The 16,205-nt window shown below is 35.9% G+C and overlaps 1 protein-coding gene across 1 annotated transcript in view; it reads right to left on the reverse strand.

The window, feature by feature from the left end:
* LOC107583137 (low-density lipoprotein receptor-related protein 5-like) overlaps positions 1 to 16,205 on the reverse strand; it is a 79,769-nt gene that overhangs the window by 60,970 nt on the left and 2,594 nt on the right. Inside the window, exons 2-3 of the mRNA XM_016269251.1 lie at positions 3,506 to 3,706; positions 2,170 to 2,389 (exon numbers count right to left, since the gene is read on the reverse strand). Of these exons, the coding sequence (XP_016124737.1) occupies positions 2,170 to 2,389; positions 3,506 to 3,706 (421 nt within the window). The remainder of the gene's footprint in view (positions 1 to 2,169; positions 2,390 to 3,505; positions 3,707 to 16,205) is intronic.

The raw sequence follows: 16,205 nt of genomic DNA on the forward strand, positions 1-16,205 counted from the left end.
TATATATATATATACACACACATATACACATATATACGCCTTATGTATAATGCAAGCAAAAAAGTAAGGTTGAAGAACATACTGTATACTATAAATATAAAAAATAATAGCATTCTTATAGTATTAATGTTGATTCAAAAATAAATATTGACATACGTGTATACATAAATACATACATATGCACATAGGTACATATGCACACACACACACACACAAATTGCGAATTGTATGTGAACTGACATTGGACATAAATATATAAATAAATATTTATATGTAACTTTTATATTTAGCGCTTACTTTAGTAAAGGAGTCATTTTAATTACACTTATTATATATTTATTACATTTAAATTTAATTAAATATTTAGTCCTTTAATACATTCAATATATATTTATTATATATTTCATTTATACATGTTTAGCTAATCAGTTTGTGTATATATAAATATATATTTATATAAAGAGAGAGAAATATATATATATATATAAAATACAGTAATACAGTATTTGAAAATCAATTCAATATTTGAATAATGATACAATATTTGTATTACTTTATTAATACAATTAATATTACTGTTATTATTATAACTGATGTTGTTGTATTTGACAGACAACTGTACAAAAACTAGACAAAAAAAAGACTTAAAAAGTTTAATTTGCTGATATTCTTAAAACTTAAAGTCGCCCTGTGGTGAAAATTGTTGTTTATTTGTCTATGTGGTGTTTTTAATATGCTTTTAGACAAACCATGTGCCAATTTATTTATCAACACCATTGCTGAGTATTTTCTTCTTAAAACGGTAGTTTCCCAAAGGCAGTCACAGAAATGCGGTTTGAAACTTTTTTTCAATTTTTAACAAAATTCAATAACCAATCACGTCAAGGGATCCTATCCTTAGCATATCAGTAACTGTGCTGCAAAGCAGAGGGTCTAGTGAGAAGGCAGCCCGGTTAATCCGGTAACAGTTATATTTTTTCTGTAGATATTTTGCTAACTGTTAATATTTCCCCCTATTTTCACGATGTCATGTGCTGTTAGCACTTATTTATTTGTATTTAGAACCGCTAACTTGAATAATAACCCGCAGCAGCAGTATAAAAGTAGCCCGGAGTCAGACGCACCTCTCGCAGGCGCGATTTGGAATCACAAACTTAGCTGCATTTGAGTCTTCAAGGCATTTTGAGGACACAACATCGTCAAGTAAGTAAATTTAACGAATGTTACAGTATCCACTGTAGTTTTTATCAGTCATTATCTGTGTACGAACCAGCGCAAACAGATAATGTTACCTCACGAAGTTAGCCATCAGTCTCCTTTGCTTATGTTGAGCATACCAGCTTATTTCTGGTTCAGATACATATGGCTTAACTAAACCAATATTTCCACTTGCCATTGCATCACGTTTACTACAGTTCAGTTAGTGGATCAGTAGGCGCTGGCTCATGGCTGGCTGGTGTGTGACTGAGTGGAGGTGGGGCTAATTTGCATATTCATAGATCCGCGTATCGTAAATGAGGCAAGGGTGTAGAGTTGCATTCAAGCTATTTTAACGCATGAGAGAATTATTTTCACAAGAAAAAACATTTAAATATGTCATTTTGATGATCAAAGATGAATTTTAAAGGATCAAATTTTTGACTACAGGGGGACTTTAAGAATACATAAAAAACGTAAGATATATTCTTACAACTGTTACAATCCCGCAACTATAAGACACGGCACAGACAGTGACTCACATTACCTAACATGTCTCAAGCCAAGTACGTGTGTACACGCTAAGCCAGGGCTTACGTAATGTGAGTGAGAGCGATCTCTCAGAACTCAAGTTACATGTTGCATATAAACACGCCAACTCGCCAGCAAAGTCGCAGCGGACACACAAGTGGAATCTACTTCAGGCTGGACACACGGTACCAGAAGAGTGAAGGTTTGTCATGCAGGATCTACACACCACACAACAACAGGAAACAGCCTGATTGCTATGTTGCATCCCAATCGCCCTTTTGCGATGGGGGTGGAGTTCTAATGGCCTATAAATAAACAACCAGGCCATGCATTAATGAACGCTGGGGGTCAAGGGTGGAAGGACACATGCAAAGACCACCCACTGAATGGAGGATGGGGAAGAGAGAAAGAAGAAATGAGAGCAGAGTGGAAGGGACTCACCTATGAGCAGGGTTTAACGCTATCGCCCTGGGTTGGTCGAGATCTTGCCAGAAGAGCACCTTGCGAGAGGTGCCGTCCAAGTTGGCCACTTCGATGCGGTTCGTCTCAGAGTCGGTCCAGTAGAGTTTGTGTCCGAGCCAGTCGCAGGCTAAGCCATCAGGAGAATCCAGACCTGATACCACCACCATCTGCCCTCTGCCCAGTGTGGCCTCCTTCATAGCTGAAAAACAAGGCCTCCATTCAGTTCCACAACACTATTATCAGTTTAAGCATTCCTCAAATGTTTCATTTTGCCTCCAGATAATGATACAACATTTTTTGCTGTGCAACAGTAGGGTTGCTGCTCGCAAAAATGAATTAATATTAAAATACAATCCTACATGACTGAGAATTTATGCCAAATGGCATATCTATCGGTGTCTGTCAACATTAAATATTTCACTGCTGATTTTGGATTTTTAATTGATTTAATTGGATTTAATTTTTAGATTACTTTTCTCCCACCACTTTAATTTTTATTTGTAATTATTATTAGACATACAAAAAATATATATAGATCATAACAGATCATGTGACACTGAAGACTGTAAAGTAAAGGCTGCAGAAAATTCAGCTTTGCCATAACAGGAATACATTTTAACATTTTAAAAAGTATGAAAAGACAAAAGAGTTCGTAAAAACTCTTGTAATAGTTTTTTGTAATAATATGTCATAATATTACTGTTTTTACTGTATTTTGATCAAATAAATGCAGCTTTGGTGAGCAGAAAAGACTTTGGTAACACTTTAGTTTAGGGGCCAATTCTTACAATTAACTAGTTGCTTATTAGCATGCCTATTATTAACATATTGGCTGTTTATTAGTACTTATAAAGCACATATTCTGCATGACCATATTCTACATCCCCAATCCCACCCAATACCTAAACTTAAAAAATACCTTACTAACTATTAATAAGCAGCAAATTAGGAGTCTGAGGCAAAAGTCGTAGTTAATGGTTTGTTAATAGCGAGAACTGGACCTTAAAATAAAGTGTGACCGAGACCAGGCATGTGATTGGCCAAGGACAAAAAAGAAGGTCTTAAAAATAATGCAATTTTGCAATTTCAGTCTTCCTGAATGAGGCAGAAAGCTGAAGGCGCAAATTATCCAGTTGGATGACGACGACGGTGCACCAGATGCGCAATATCGCGCACAATTCAAACAGGATGACGACGGCGGATAGATAAACTATTTCTTTAAAAATGTTAAAATACAAACGGAAAAAAATTTCTAGATTGCCTTCTACAGTAATTTCCGTGAAAGTAATTCCAAACCACAACACACTGATCTTACAGTTAGTAGAGAGGTTGTAGTAGGTCTGTTTGATGGCCTCTTCACTGACGTCCGTCCAGAATATCAGGCCCTCTGACAAGAGAAAGTCCACTGCGGCCGCATCCTCAAGATCGCTGACAACAACGGCGGAATCTGTCCGGCCCACCTCTGCGTCCACCAGCCGGACATCCCGCCGGTTGGCGAAGAGCAGCAAGGGAGAACCTGGTGGCAAAAATTCAGATGTGACCAAAAATATGTGTAATTTCATTTCACTGGGTTTAGGGCTGCACGATTATGACAAAAATCATAATTGTGAATTATTCCCTTGAAATTGTAATTGTGATTATTAATTATGAATATCACAATTTACACTGAATGATGTTTATACCATTGTTTGATACAGCTGCATGACACATTTTTATATGAAAATAAACAAGCTGAAAACACTCTAACTGAAAAACCTTTAGTGCTTTTCTATAGTATTAAGCCTCAAATGTCAACAATACATCGGATTGGTTTCTTCTTTAAATGATAAAAAAGTAAAAATATGAATGGTATTATATTGTTATACTAAAACTAAAATTAAAATAATGGGAAAAACCCTTAAGATAACATGTAGAAAGAAAGAAAAACGCATCTTAAGCACGCAGAATAACATAAGTGGACTTTGAACAATTAATTGCCAACAATGTAATCACGATTAGAAATTAGATTAATTGTGCAGCCCTAACTGGGTTAAATCATTATTAAAAATGAGGAACAGATAATACAATTTTCTTTACAAATTAGGCCTATGACTTCCTTTCTGCTACCAAGGAATCTGCCATTTCAAAAAAACGTGCTTCGTAATCCACTTCGTCTGTCTGCTGCAACCCAGGCTCCCTGTCTCTAAATAATCAGTGTTTTTCATGAACTCATCGCGTTAAATGAGAGGCACATGTGACACTCTCCAGGGAATGAATAGCAGACGAAACAACGGAAATGTCTGCCCTTCATTTTGGCACCCAGACATCTCCACGGACACCGCCAGTTGGCACCTCGCACCCGTCCGCATGTGCCAGCAAGTGCCACTCACGTCGCAGTCAATAACTTCCAGGGGGTGAGAGGACATATGATGTCATTAGATGCAGACACAAGGACTAGTGATAGTGCTGCTGAGGGTTGGGACGTCCTGCTGTGATTTACCAGCATGCCACTTACTAAGAACCATATCACCATCGATAAGTAACTGCGGGTTTGTTATTCAGGGTGATGCTATTAATAATAAAATGTAAAACTCCTCATAGGTAAATATTACCCATATATAGCCTACTGTGTCATATTTGGTAGGCACATTTTTAAGGCCTCTAAATGATCAACATCATCAAAAACTTTGCAAAACCTGTTGTACACAATCTACTACACGCATTCTGTCATCTGATTGATTGATTTATACTTTTTTTTTTACCTTTTGGTATCATTTAAAAACTGTCCACCTTCAGGTTATGTGTCTTTCTGCTATGAAATATTTACTTCATAAAGTATTTTATATTGTTAGTAGCATTTAAAGATGAACACTTGCTGGACTGAAGCAACTCAAACTTACTTGATTAACTATATATTATTATTATTTAGAAAATCATGTTCAATCGTAATTTTCAAATATGATCAGGCTTTATGTTATAGAACGTTTATTTGTCTCTCAATCATCATTGTATTGCTTTGCATCATATATTTTGCCTAAAAAAAAAAACTACAGAGCTTTGATCATAAAACTAAGCATTAAATATAATTTTACTAAGACATATTACTGGGAGATACAGAGTGACAACGGCCATTTGTATGCATTATACTGTTATAATGATTTCATTGATTTACATTACAAGCTATCATAATTTCAATATAAAAATCAGCAGCTGCATAAAACTGCTTTTTTTTTTTTTGCTCAGTTTGGGTGTTTTTCCTCCTCCATTATGAGATCCATATTCTCCTACATCATACTATATGAGCCATAAAAGCCTTAGCCTGGATGTATCAAAATGAAGGGGGAAAAAAAGAGAAGTAGAAGTTAATCAAATTTGAGCCATTCATTGCAAGTGTGCAGGATTTTTTCCTCACCCATTTGATCAGATGTCCTGTAAAAGTCGTAAGTCTGATCATTTAGAAAAGGAATAGCACACCTCTCCTAAACTAACCACACGATTTCAGATATCATTCATGTCTGTGCCACAAACTTTACAGAATGAGTTACGCGCAGAAGTTTAATACCTTTGAGGTTTGCTTAGAGGCCAACCTAAAGTATGAGCAAAAGTAACCGCAATTCTTGCCTTATTTTGAGATCTCAAACGGTCCTAAAGTGGCATTTTCCATCATGTGATCGCAGTTTTCTGCCCAGGCCGGTATCCACTAAGCAAGCAGTCTTACGAGACTAAACAGTGCACGATATGTGATTTGGTGTTATCTGAAAGCAAACACTGCAGCAATTTTTGGCTTGAGGGTTATTTTATCAGCAACCACTAGGAAGGAAAACCAGCATGTATGTGTCCTGTAAAGCTCCTCTGTGGAGAAAAAAGAAAAAGAAAAAAAACGGGTGCTAGCGAACCACCACAGATCTCCTACATTTCAGAGTCATCACATTTAACTTTATGAATCACTGGCCAGCTGGGATAACATAAGCCCTTTCAGCTATAGGCAACTATAAATAAATCATTCGCAGATGTGGATTCAGAAGGCAATATAGTTTGCTTTATAGCCATATAATTGAAATTATTAAATTAATATTATCAAAAAATTATAAAAGTTCATGAAAACAACAACAACAAAAAATAATCGCCAGCCCCAAATTAAATAGTTTAAAAGGTTGAACCTAATAACATAAACTATACACTCATGTATACACACTTTATTGAGCTAATGGAAGAAATAAGAACTGAAAGAAAAGGAGATTTACGCCAGATGCTCAGTATTAGCTAGTCACGTCATTTAACTATCAGTGGCTTCCTGCTAAGAACACGCATATGCATATTTTGTAATTGCCACATACAACACTCTAATGCTGCGTTCACACCAGACGCGAAGCGAATATGTGCATAGCGCCACTCGCTCTAGATTACTCGCGGGATGTTTTTCGTGTCAATCGCGCGAATAAAAACAGCGCGATCAACCATGCTGGAGATAACTACAATCGCTGTTTTGTACCTGTTGTCAAAAAGTCCCAAATACAATGGAAAGCCAAACGCCGACGTGTCTGGGTTCACAGCACCATCCAGAGGAGGATGAATAACGTTAGGATCCTGTATTAATGTGTGTGTTACATTTTACTACTGTATATATACACTGATATTACTATTATTTTTATTATTGATAGCAGCATCTACAACTACCACTACAAATGATTTTAATTGTTTTCTATGCTCCAGACCTATATAATAACAGACGGCTGCAATAATGCTCTCTTCTATTGTCTGATTCAACCAGGCGTTCCAATAAGCTCTTCGCTGATTGGCTTGCGCGAGAACGCGTTAGGCGAATTTTCCGCTCGAGTTGAAATTTTTTAACTTGCGCGAAAGACGCGATTGAGGCGAATATCTCGCGTTCGTGGCAAAGGCGTCGCGCATTTCGCGTCATTCGCATCGCCTGGCGCGAATTCACCTCTATTCGCGTCTTTGCATTGACTTTGTATGTAATCTACTCGCGCAAATAATTAAATTTGCATTTGGTGTGAACGCACCATAAGAAGCCAGATTTTAGAAATACTTCCCTCTATCCTGGGCCATTTAAAACTATTAAAGACCATCAGTTCCGTTACAAATTTACCGAATCCAAAACAACACCTTTAAGCTTGACTTTCTGTACAGTTAGCACAAACTCAATACCCAACTACGACCACAGGAAGTGTCAATTACTTGCCAAGTGTAAACACAACTTTAGCATGATTTACAGTTGTATACACTTCATACAAACACAGCACTCCGTCTACTAAACACTGATAGAGGCGTGAAGCACACATGCTGTAAGCAACAACAGACCCCAGACATCAAACACTAATCGGGCGTCCTCATTCATGCCTGGCCCACAGATTGTTTCTTTAATCTTTTTGTCCACCTCTTTCACTCCTTTCTTCCAGCTTTCCAACTACATCAAAGACAGAGGTATAATCAAATCACTGTCAAAATCACTGAGATGCAGGTCTATTCTTTCTTCTTATCAGATAGTTACTTCAAGCATATACATATTACACAGTTTGGTGGGACTATTGGCAATGTACATGTCATTTAAGCAGCATAATTGCAGCATATGCTTCCATCTGCACAGAAAAACCTTTGGAATGGTCCACCAGAGCCTGGGAGGACTCTGACACCTCCTTCCCCGGCGAGCACAGAGCAGTGGGGATTAAAAAGGTAACCTCGTCCCAACAGCTGCACTGTTTTATGAGATCACACGGACCTCTGCGGTCCAAATGTGCAAGAAAAAACACCACTACCACCAGCAGGACGCATAAGAACCACAACCAGCCCCATGCCACAATCTCCTACCCAAACAGACGAAATCACTCACTACAGGTCATTTCAGTTAGTTAAACCAAACACATTAGCTGATGGATAGCTAGGCTATAGTTCAAGAAAAGTAGATTCTCAGTCTTAGGGGTTTACTTTAATAACTACAAATATTTAACACATTTAAAATTAAAGGCTTGTCAATGGTTCCTAGATTCAGCAAAGAAGACTCTTCCTACGAATAATTTTTTACTCTCTCTCACTCTATGGTTATTTAGAGATAAATAACATTCTTGATGTTCATTCTATGTTTTTCAAATGCATTGCTCTGGGTCTTTGGAGATTAATACATTTAATGACATCCATTACAGACAAATCATATTAATATCCAAAGAACGAATGAACGGACGGATGGAAATCCTGCACACTTGCAATGAATGGCTCAAATGTTATTAACTTCAGATGCAGCTTCTGTGTTTTCTCTGCATTGCAAAGATTAATTTTGTCAATACTGATTTAATTTGCTTGGTAAAAGCCCAAATGACTTATTATTCTAATTGACTGATTCAGTTTAAGAATTTGACTGAAAAGATGATGCACACATTTAGAAAACAGGGCTTTATAAAGGTAAAAATGCCCATAAAAGGTAAAAAAAAAATCAATTTAAACTTACTGGAAGATATTAATTTCTATCACTGCTGTGAACTGATCACCACACAGAATATGCAGAATATGAAAAACTTTGTGTCAGCTGTCCACGGTAGTCCTTAAGATATCAGCACAATAACACACTCAGCAAAATATTGTCTAATTATCGTTATCGATAAAATCCCAGAAAATATTGAGATATATTTTTGTCAATATCGCACACTTCTAACATATTTAACGTTTTGTTTAGAAACAAATTAAAATAAATATGAGACGTGCCCTTTTTTCTACTTGAGCCCCTGCCCCTCAAAATGTCTGTGCACATCCATGTATTCATGTGCAAGTTCAGGGTTTTGGTACTTGAAAGTTTCATGGTTCAAGTTCTTTACCCATCGAATCGGGAGGTAGGTGTAGACAGACAGAAAGATAGATGGATAGACAGAAAGACAGATGGACAGACAGACAGACAGACAGACAGACAGACAGACAGACAGGAATATGCAGAATATGAAAAACTTTGTGTCAGCTGTCCACGGTAGTCCTTAAGATATCAGCACAATAACACACTCAGCAAAATATTGTCTAATTATCGTTATCGATAAAATCCCAGAAAATATTGAGATATATTTTTGTCAATATCGCACACTTCTAACATATTTAACGTTTTGTTTAGAAACAAATTAAAATAAATATGAGACGTGCCCTTTTTTCTACTTGAGCCCCTGCCCCTCAAAATGTCTGTGCACATCCATGTATTCATGTGCAAGTTCAGGGTTTTGGTACTTGAAAGTTTCATGGTTCAAGTTCTTTACCCATCGAATCGGGAGGTAGGTGTATCGTCCCATCCCTAATAGACAGACAGACAGACGGATAGACAGACAGAAAGATAGATGGATAGACAGAAAGACAGATGGACAGACAGACAGACAGACAGACAGATAGATAGACAGATAGATAAGATAGATATACAGACAGAAAGATAGATAGATAGACAGACAGACAGAAAGATAGATAGACAGATAGATAGATAGACAGACAGACAGACAGACAGACAGACAGATGGACAGACAGACAGACAGATGGATAGACAGACAGACAGAAAGATAGATAGATAGATAGATAGACAGACAGACAGACAGATGGATAGACAGACAGACAGATGTGTTTTAACAAACTTTATTTTTCTAGTTTACCTTTTGGCAGATTTCTGAGGTTTTACTGTATAGAAAGATAATTAGAAGCCACTCAAAGGCTCCTGAAAGGAGTTTCTGCAAGTTCACAACTTCTGTGGATACACGTCTTTCTCACAGAGCACATCTGAGCTCACTATAAGAAAGAAAAGGGAAAACAGATGAACTCCAGCAACTCTGTAATGGTTTTAGAGGCAACATGCCAGAGATCTAGAGGGCAAAAGCAAGGCGAGCCTTGTTTCAATGGACATTTAAACACTGTGCCTTACTAGAAGAAACAAAATCAGTCAAAGTCTAGCAATAAATTTCCACCACAGCGTGAAGATCACTAATCTCCCTAAACAGACGTCCCTAGGAGAACTCATTTCCAGTCTATAACCGAGCACCCATATGACTTAGGAACTTCCACTCTTCTCTGACTTTTGTAGTGCCAGGAGGGGGAGTTGAGAGCACCTGGGCCCACCGGGCTCCTCCTTTGTAGAGAAAGAGCACAAAGAAACAGCTGAAGGAGTCTGAGCTTGTCACCAGAATTAACCGTCTTCAGAAGGGAGGAGCACAAAGGAGGCTAGAGGTCTACGAACACCTGAAGAGTCCTGGAAAGTGGGGAAAAGAGCTTCAAATGAAAAGCTGCTCAGCTCATTCACTATCTCTGTTTTCTTTCTCTTCCTCTGTCCTCAATCTCCTTTTACCAACCTGATGTGCCTGATTACGATCAAAACCGGTCACTCACTTCCTCCAACCCTTATCAGCAAGAGACCATAAAGTGAGAGATTGTGTTAAAGAAAACACACAAGTATGCAAACGTTTTTTTTTTTAACTGTGAACTCTGTGACACCTTCTTATGATCCTAATAAAATAATTCACACCTAAAGATCTATCTATCTATCTGGTCTAAATTGCCTTCAAACGTTTAAAAATATTTTAAACTGAGATAACAATTAAAAATGCACAAATGTCCTGCAAGTCCAAGACCCATAGTAGGATAAAAATAGGGACTGGCTGTTACATTTCCTTCACATACCCCCCAAAAATCCTTTCATTCAAATGCACACTTGCTTAATTAGCTTAAGAAGTGATTGACATTGGCAGTAGGAGCTTGACAATTGCATCAAAATTGTGTTTTGTGGTTTTTGTTATGCTAAAATTCAACAAGGCCTTTTGTTGTTCACTTATGTTAAATTAGCATTACATGCAACAGATTTTACTCCATCACTTTTGTCTTTGAATACACAAAAATGGAAAAAAAATTTAAAAACCCTGGGTTACAACTTATTAAATTTGTATTAATACTAGAAAAACTCCAGAGACGAGGCTCTGACATTTGCAGTGATGCTTACTGGCAGACATTTCCAAACTTACATAGTGACATGTCAACAAATGAACCACTCGCTTATTGACGTGACCTGAATAAATACGTTTTTTCTCTGAAAGCATTTAAGAACACCAAGCCCAAACGCCAACGAAAAATAACATGACAGTCTGTTCTCAAAATTGCAATATAATAGCTTGTAATAATGCAACAGCAGCTGCATACAAACAATGTAACAATAATTTAAGTAATTAATTTATGCATTTAGCAGACGCTTTTATCCAAAGCGACTTACAGTGCATTCATGCTATTCATTTTTTACCAGTATGTGTGTTCCCTGGGAATTGAACCCACGACTTTTTGCGCTGCTAACGCAATGCTCTACCACTGAGCCACAGGAACAAATTTTTTCAAAACCAACACCAAACCAGAATCAGAACATTTCAGCCAAGAAGAAGTAGGTTTTGTTCCTTAACTCTTAAAAATAAAGGTTCATCAATGTTTTTTTGCACCAGCAAGTTCTTTATATTACAGCTTTTTAGATTTTCATCTTGGTTTACGGGTTCTCTAAAGCACCCATATATAAATGGTTTCCTACAGTACAAGAGAATTAAATTGTTTGTTGTGGAACTTAAAGATTTTCCAACAGAATCAGGCAGTAAAACATTTTGGATCTAATTGGAACCTTTTTTTTATTTACATGATTTGATTAGATTCATGTTGTTCTGACAACTTGGTAACACTATATTATAACTTTTAATAGGAATAAATTCACAAAAACTAAAAATGCTTAACAGAACACGTTCATGTACATTTAGATCGGAATATCTCAGAAAACATCAATTAAGCATTTCTAACTATTCGAAAGCATATTAACTGATCGTCTTAGCATTATGCAATAAAGCTTGATGGAATGGATTACACGACGAGCCTAATACAGACTAATCATCTTAAGCAATATTTACACAATAAGGTTAGTTGAAATGGGTTAGAAGACTAGTCTAAAAGAAACTAATCATCATCTTAAGATTTATTTATGCAATAAAGTTTGTTGGAATGAGCTAGAAGACTAGTCTAATACAAAAAGGACTATGTAGTTGTTGGTAAATGTTAGGAGTAAAGTTATGAACAGAAGCTAAACAGATATGAGTGGAGGCACATAATATGACTGAATCCATCTGAATTAAACTAGTATTCACACGGTTCAACTTCCTTGCCCCAGAAATAACACCAAACCGCAGTTCAATCTCTCTCTCTCTAGGCGTGAATACAAGCATCCCAGCAAACCAATAATGAGTACATGGTGCTAAAACTATAAATATTTAAGCACAGTCCTGTTGATGTACTTTGTACAAAAATAAAAAAGCATTTAGCTTTTTTCTTTGGAAATTTTAATGCTTTTAGCTTTTACGACCTTATGATATTGTAAGACTATAATTTTACGAATTCATTTTGTTACTCTGCAGGTCCATTTTAAATGAACTCGTTAATATAGTGGAAAACTAGAAATGATGTTAATTACAGACATAACATTTATCTACATTTTAACCTATAGAATGAACACAAACTTCCCATATAGACGTTTACTAACTGTTGACTCAGTCATTCTTGAGACGTGGGACAAAGCAGGTCCAGCAAGGGCAACTGCTATTAGGTTTAAAAATAAAAATAGTTTCAATTTTAAATGTCATGAGGGATTAATAATAGAATGTATTTAACACAATTATCACCTCCAATTGAATTTTCTCATTATTATACCAAATCTGTGTTTCTTAATGTCCTCTCACTACGTCTAAAACAGTGTGTCCACAGAGAAGGGTTCAATCATTCATATGCAATAAAATGGATAAAAATGTTTTTTTAACGATGAAAAAGAGCTTGTTTTATCAAAAGCAACACTTAATAATATCTCCTATCAAAGCAAGGTTGTTTTTTTTAATGACACATGCATGTTTCATAAGATTTTAAAGTTGCGTCCCCACTTTTTGTCAACACTCCATCACTTTTGTCTTTGAATACACAAAAATGGAAAAAAAATTTAAAAACCCTGGGTTACAACTTATTAAATTTGTATTAATACTAGAAAAACTCCAGAGACGAGGCTCTGACATTTGCAGTGATGCTTACTGGCAGACATTTCCAAACTTACATAGTGACATGTCAACAAATGAACCACTCGCTTATTGACGTGACCTGAATAAATACGTTTTTTCTCTGAAAGCATTTAAGAACACCAAGCCCAAACGCCAACGAAAAATAACATGACAGTCTGTTCTCAAAATTGCAATATAATAGCTTGTAATAATGCAACAGCAGCTGCATACAAACAATGTAACAATAATTTAAGTAATTAATTTATGCATTTAGCAGACGCTTTTATCCAAAGCGACTTACAGTGCATTCATGCTATTCATTTTTTACCAGTATGTGTGTTCCCTGGGAATTGAACCCACGACTTTTTGCGCTGCTAACGCAATGCTCTACCACTGAGCCACAGGAACAAATTTTTTCAAAACCAACACCAAACCAGAATCAGAACATTTCAGCCAAGAAGAAGTAGGTTTTGTTCCCTAACTCTTAAAAATAAAGGTTCATCAATGTTTTTTTGCACCAGCAAGTTCTTTATATTACAGCTTTTTAGATTTTCATCTTGGTTTACGGGTTCTCTAAAGCACCCATATATAAATGGTTTCCTACAGTACAAGAGAATTAAATTGTTTGTTGTGGAACTTAAAGATTTTCCAACAGAATCAGGCAGTAAAACATTTTGGATCTAATTGGAACCTTTTTTTTTATTTACATGATTTGATTAGATTCATGTTGTTCTGACAACTTGGTAACACTATATTATAACTTTTAATAGGAATAAATTCACAAAAACTAAAAATGCTTAACAGAACACGTTCATGTACATTTAGATCGGAATATCTCAGAAAACATCAATTAAGCATTTCTAACTATTCGAAAGCATATTAACTGATCGTCTTAGCATTATGCAATAAAGCTTGATGGAATGGATTACACGACGAGCCTAATACAGACTAATCATCTTAAGCAATATTTACACAATAAGGTTAGTTGAAATGGGTTAGAAGACTAGTCTAAAAGAAACTAATCATCATCTTAAGATTCATTTATGCAATAAAGTTTGTTGGAATGAGCTAGAAGACTAGTCTAATACAAAAAGGACTATGTAGTTGTTGGTAAATGTTAGGAGTAAAGTTATGAACAGAAGCTAAACAGATATGAGTGGAGGCACATAATATGACTGAATCCATCTGAATTAAACTAGTATTCACACGGTTCAACTTCCTTGCCCCAGAAATAACACCAAACCGCAGTTCAATCTCTCTCTCTCTAGGCGTGAATACAAGCATCCCAGCAAACCAATAATGAGTACATGGTGCTAAAACTATAAATATTTAAGCACAGTCCTGTTGATGTACTTTGTACAAAAATAAAAAAGCATTTAGCTTTTTTCTTTGGAAATTTTAATGCTTTTAGCTTTTACGACCTTATGATATTGTAAGACTATAATTTTACGAATTCATTTTGTTACTCTGCAGGTCCATTTTAAATGAACTCGTTAATATAGTGGAAAACTAGAAATGATGTTAATTACAGACATAACATTTATCTACATTTTAACCTATAGAATGAACACAAACTTCCCATATAGACGTTTACTAACTGTTGACTCAGTCATTCTTGAGACGTGGGACAAAGCAGGTCCAGCAAGGGCAACTGCTATTAGGTTTAAAAATAAAAATAGTTTCAATTTTAAATGTCATGAGGGATTAATAATAGAATGTATTTAACACAATTATCCCCTCCAATTGAATTTTCTCATTATTATACCAAATCTGTGTTTCTTAATGTCCTCTCACTACGTCTAAAACAGTGTGTCCACAGAGAAGGGTTCAATCATTCATATGCAATAAAATGGATAAAAATGTTTTTTTAACGATGAAAAAGAGCTTGTTTTATCAAAAGCAACACTTAATAATATCTCCTATCAAAGCAAGGTTGTTTTTTTTAATGACACATGCATGTTTCATAAGATTTTAAAGTTGCGTCCCCACTTTTTGTCAACACCGTCAGACATTCAATAAAATGTAATAAAATCAGGGAATATCAGGGGCTGCTGTCACTCTAAAGGACCCCCTTGCCACAGTTCACCTCTGCAGAGTACATCAGTGTCAGAAAGGCTCTGCTAAGTTTTATAGTTTTAGAATATTTTAAATCCTACTGTTAAGATTTCCTTTGCCACAGCCATGATATGTCAACACCATCTTCCAATTTCTGAGGAAATTATTGGAAATATTTAGATAATTGTATTCTCCTGAAGCAGGTTTCATTGGCGTCTAGCATCAACAGAAAAAAGAAAACGGCTACTACATGAACTCCATTGGTTTTGTGAAAGAAATGCCAAATTTGTCAACACCGTCAGATGTCACCACCATAAGGTTTTGTGTTCCAATCATATATCAAAATACTTCAATGTGACTCTTGAATAAAAGCTTTATAAACAATAACATACTCACTGTTTGTTGTGTTTGTTTTAATACAGTAATGGACTGATTCAATGTATCTGATAGTTCAAATGACTACAAATTCAGCTTTTCGTCACCTCCGTCAGTTGAATATTTTGATAATATTTCATTATGATATTTTATATTTGTTGTGGAATTGTTGGTCACATGTGAAAGTGTAATCTGTCTGCTAACACCAGAATGTGTTTTGAAAATGTTAAAAACCATCTTGAATGCTGTTAAAGATAAAGTTGAAATTATATTACACAGTCCAAGGTAAAAAAAGATAGAAGTTGGGAGGTTGTTTCAAAGCATAGCTCAGTAGCTTAGTACATATAAGATACATGAATGTAGTTTCATTCGTCGGAGTACGAGGTTTTATTTTTTCAATTTTGCACCCAGTTTTGTCCCACTTCTCAAGAATGACTGAACTACAGTTTTCTAACTTTCAAGCTAATTACCTGCTAAAGGGACAGTTCACCCAAAAATGAAAAATCTGTCATCGTGGTGTCGTTCCAAACCTGTACGAGTTGCTTTCTTATGTCGAACACAAAAGAAGATATTTTG

The sequence above is a fragment of the Sinocyclocheilus grahami genome, unplaced genomic scaffold (genome assembly GCF_001515645.1).
Source record: "Sinocyclocheilus grahami isolate Dianchi unplaced genomic scaffold, SAMN03320097.WGS_v1.1 scaffold50.1, whole genome shotgun sequence".
Lineage (NCBI taxonomy): Eukaryota > Metazoa > Chordata > Actinopteri > Cypriniformes > Cyprinidae > Sinocyclocheilus > Sinocyclocheilus grahami.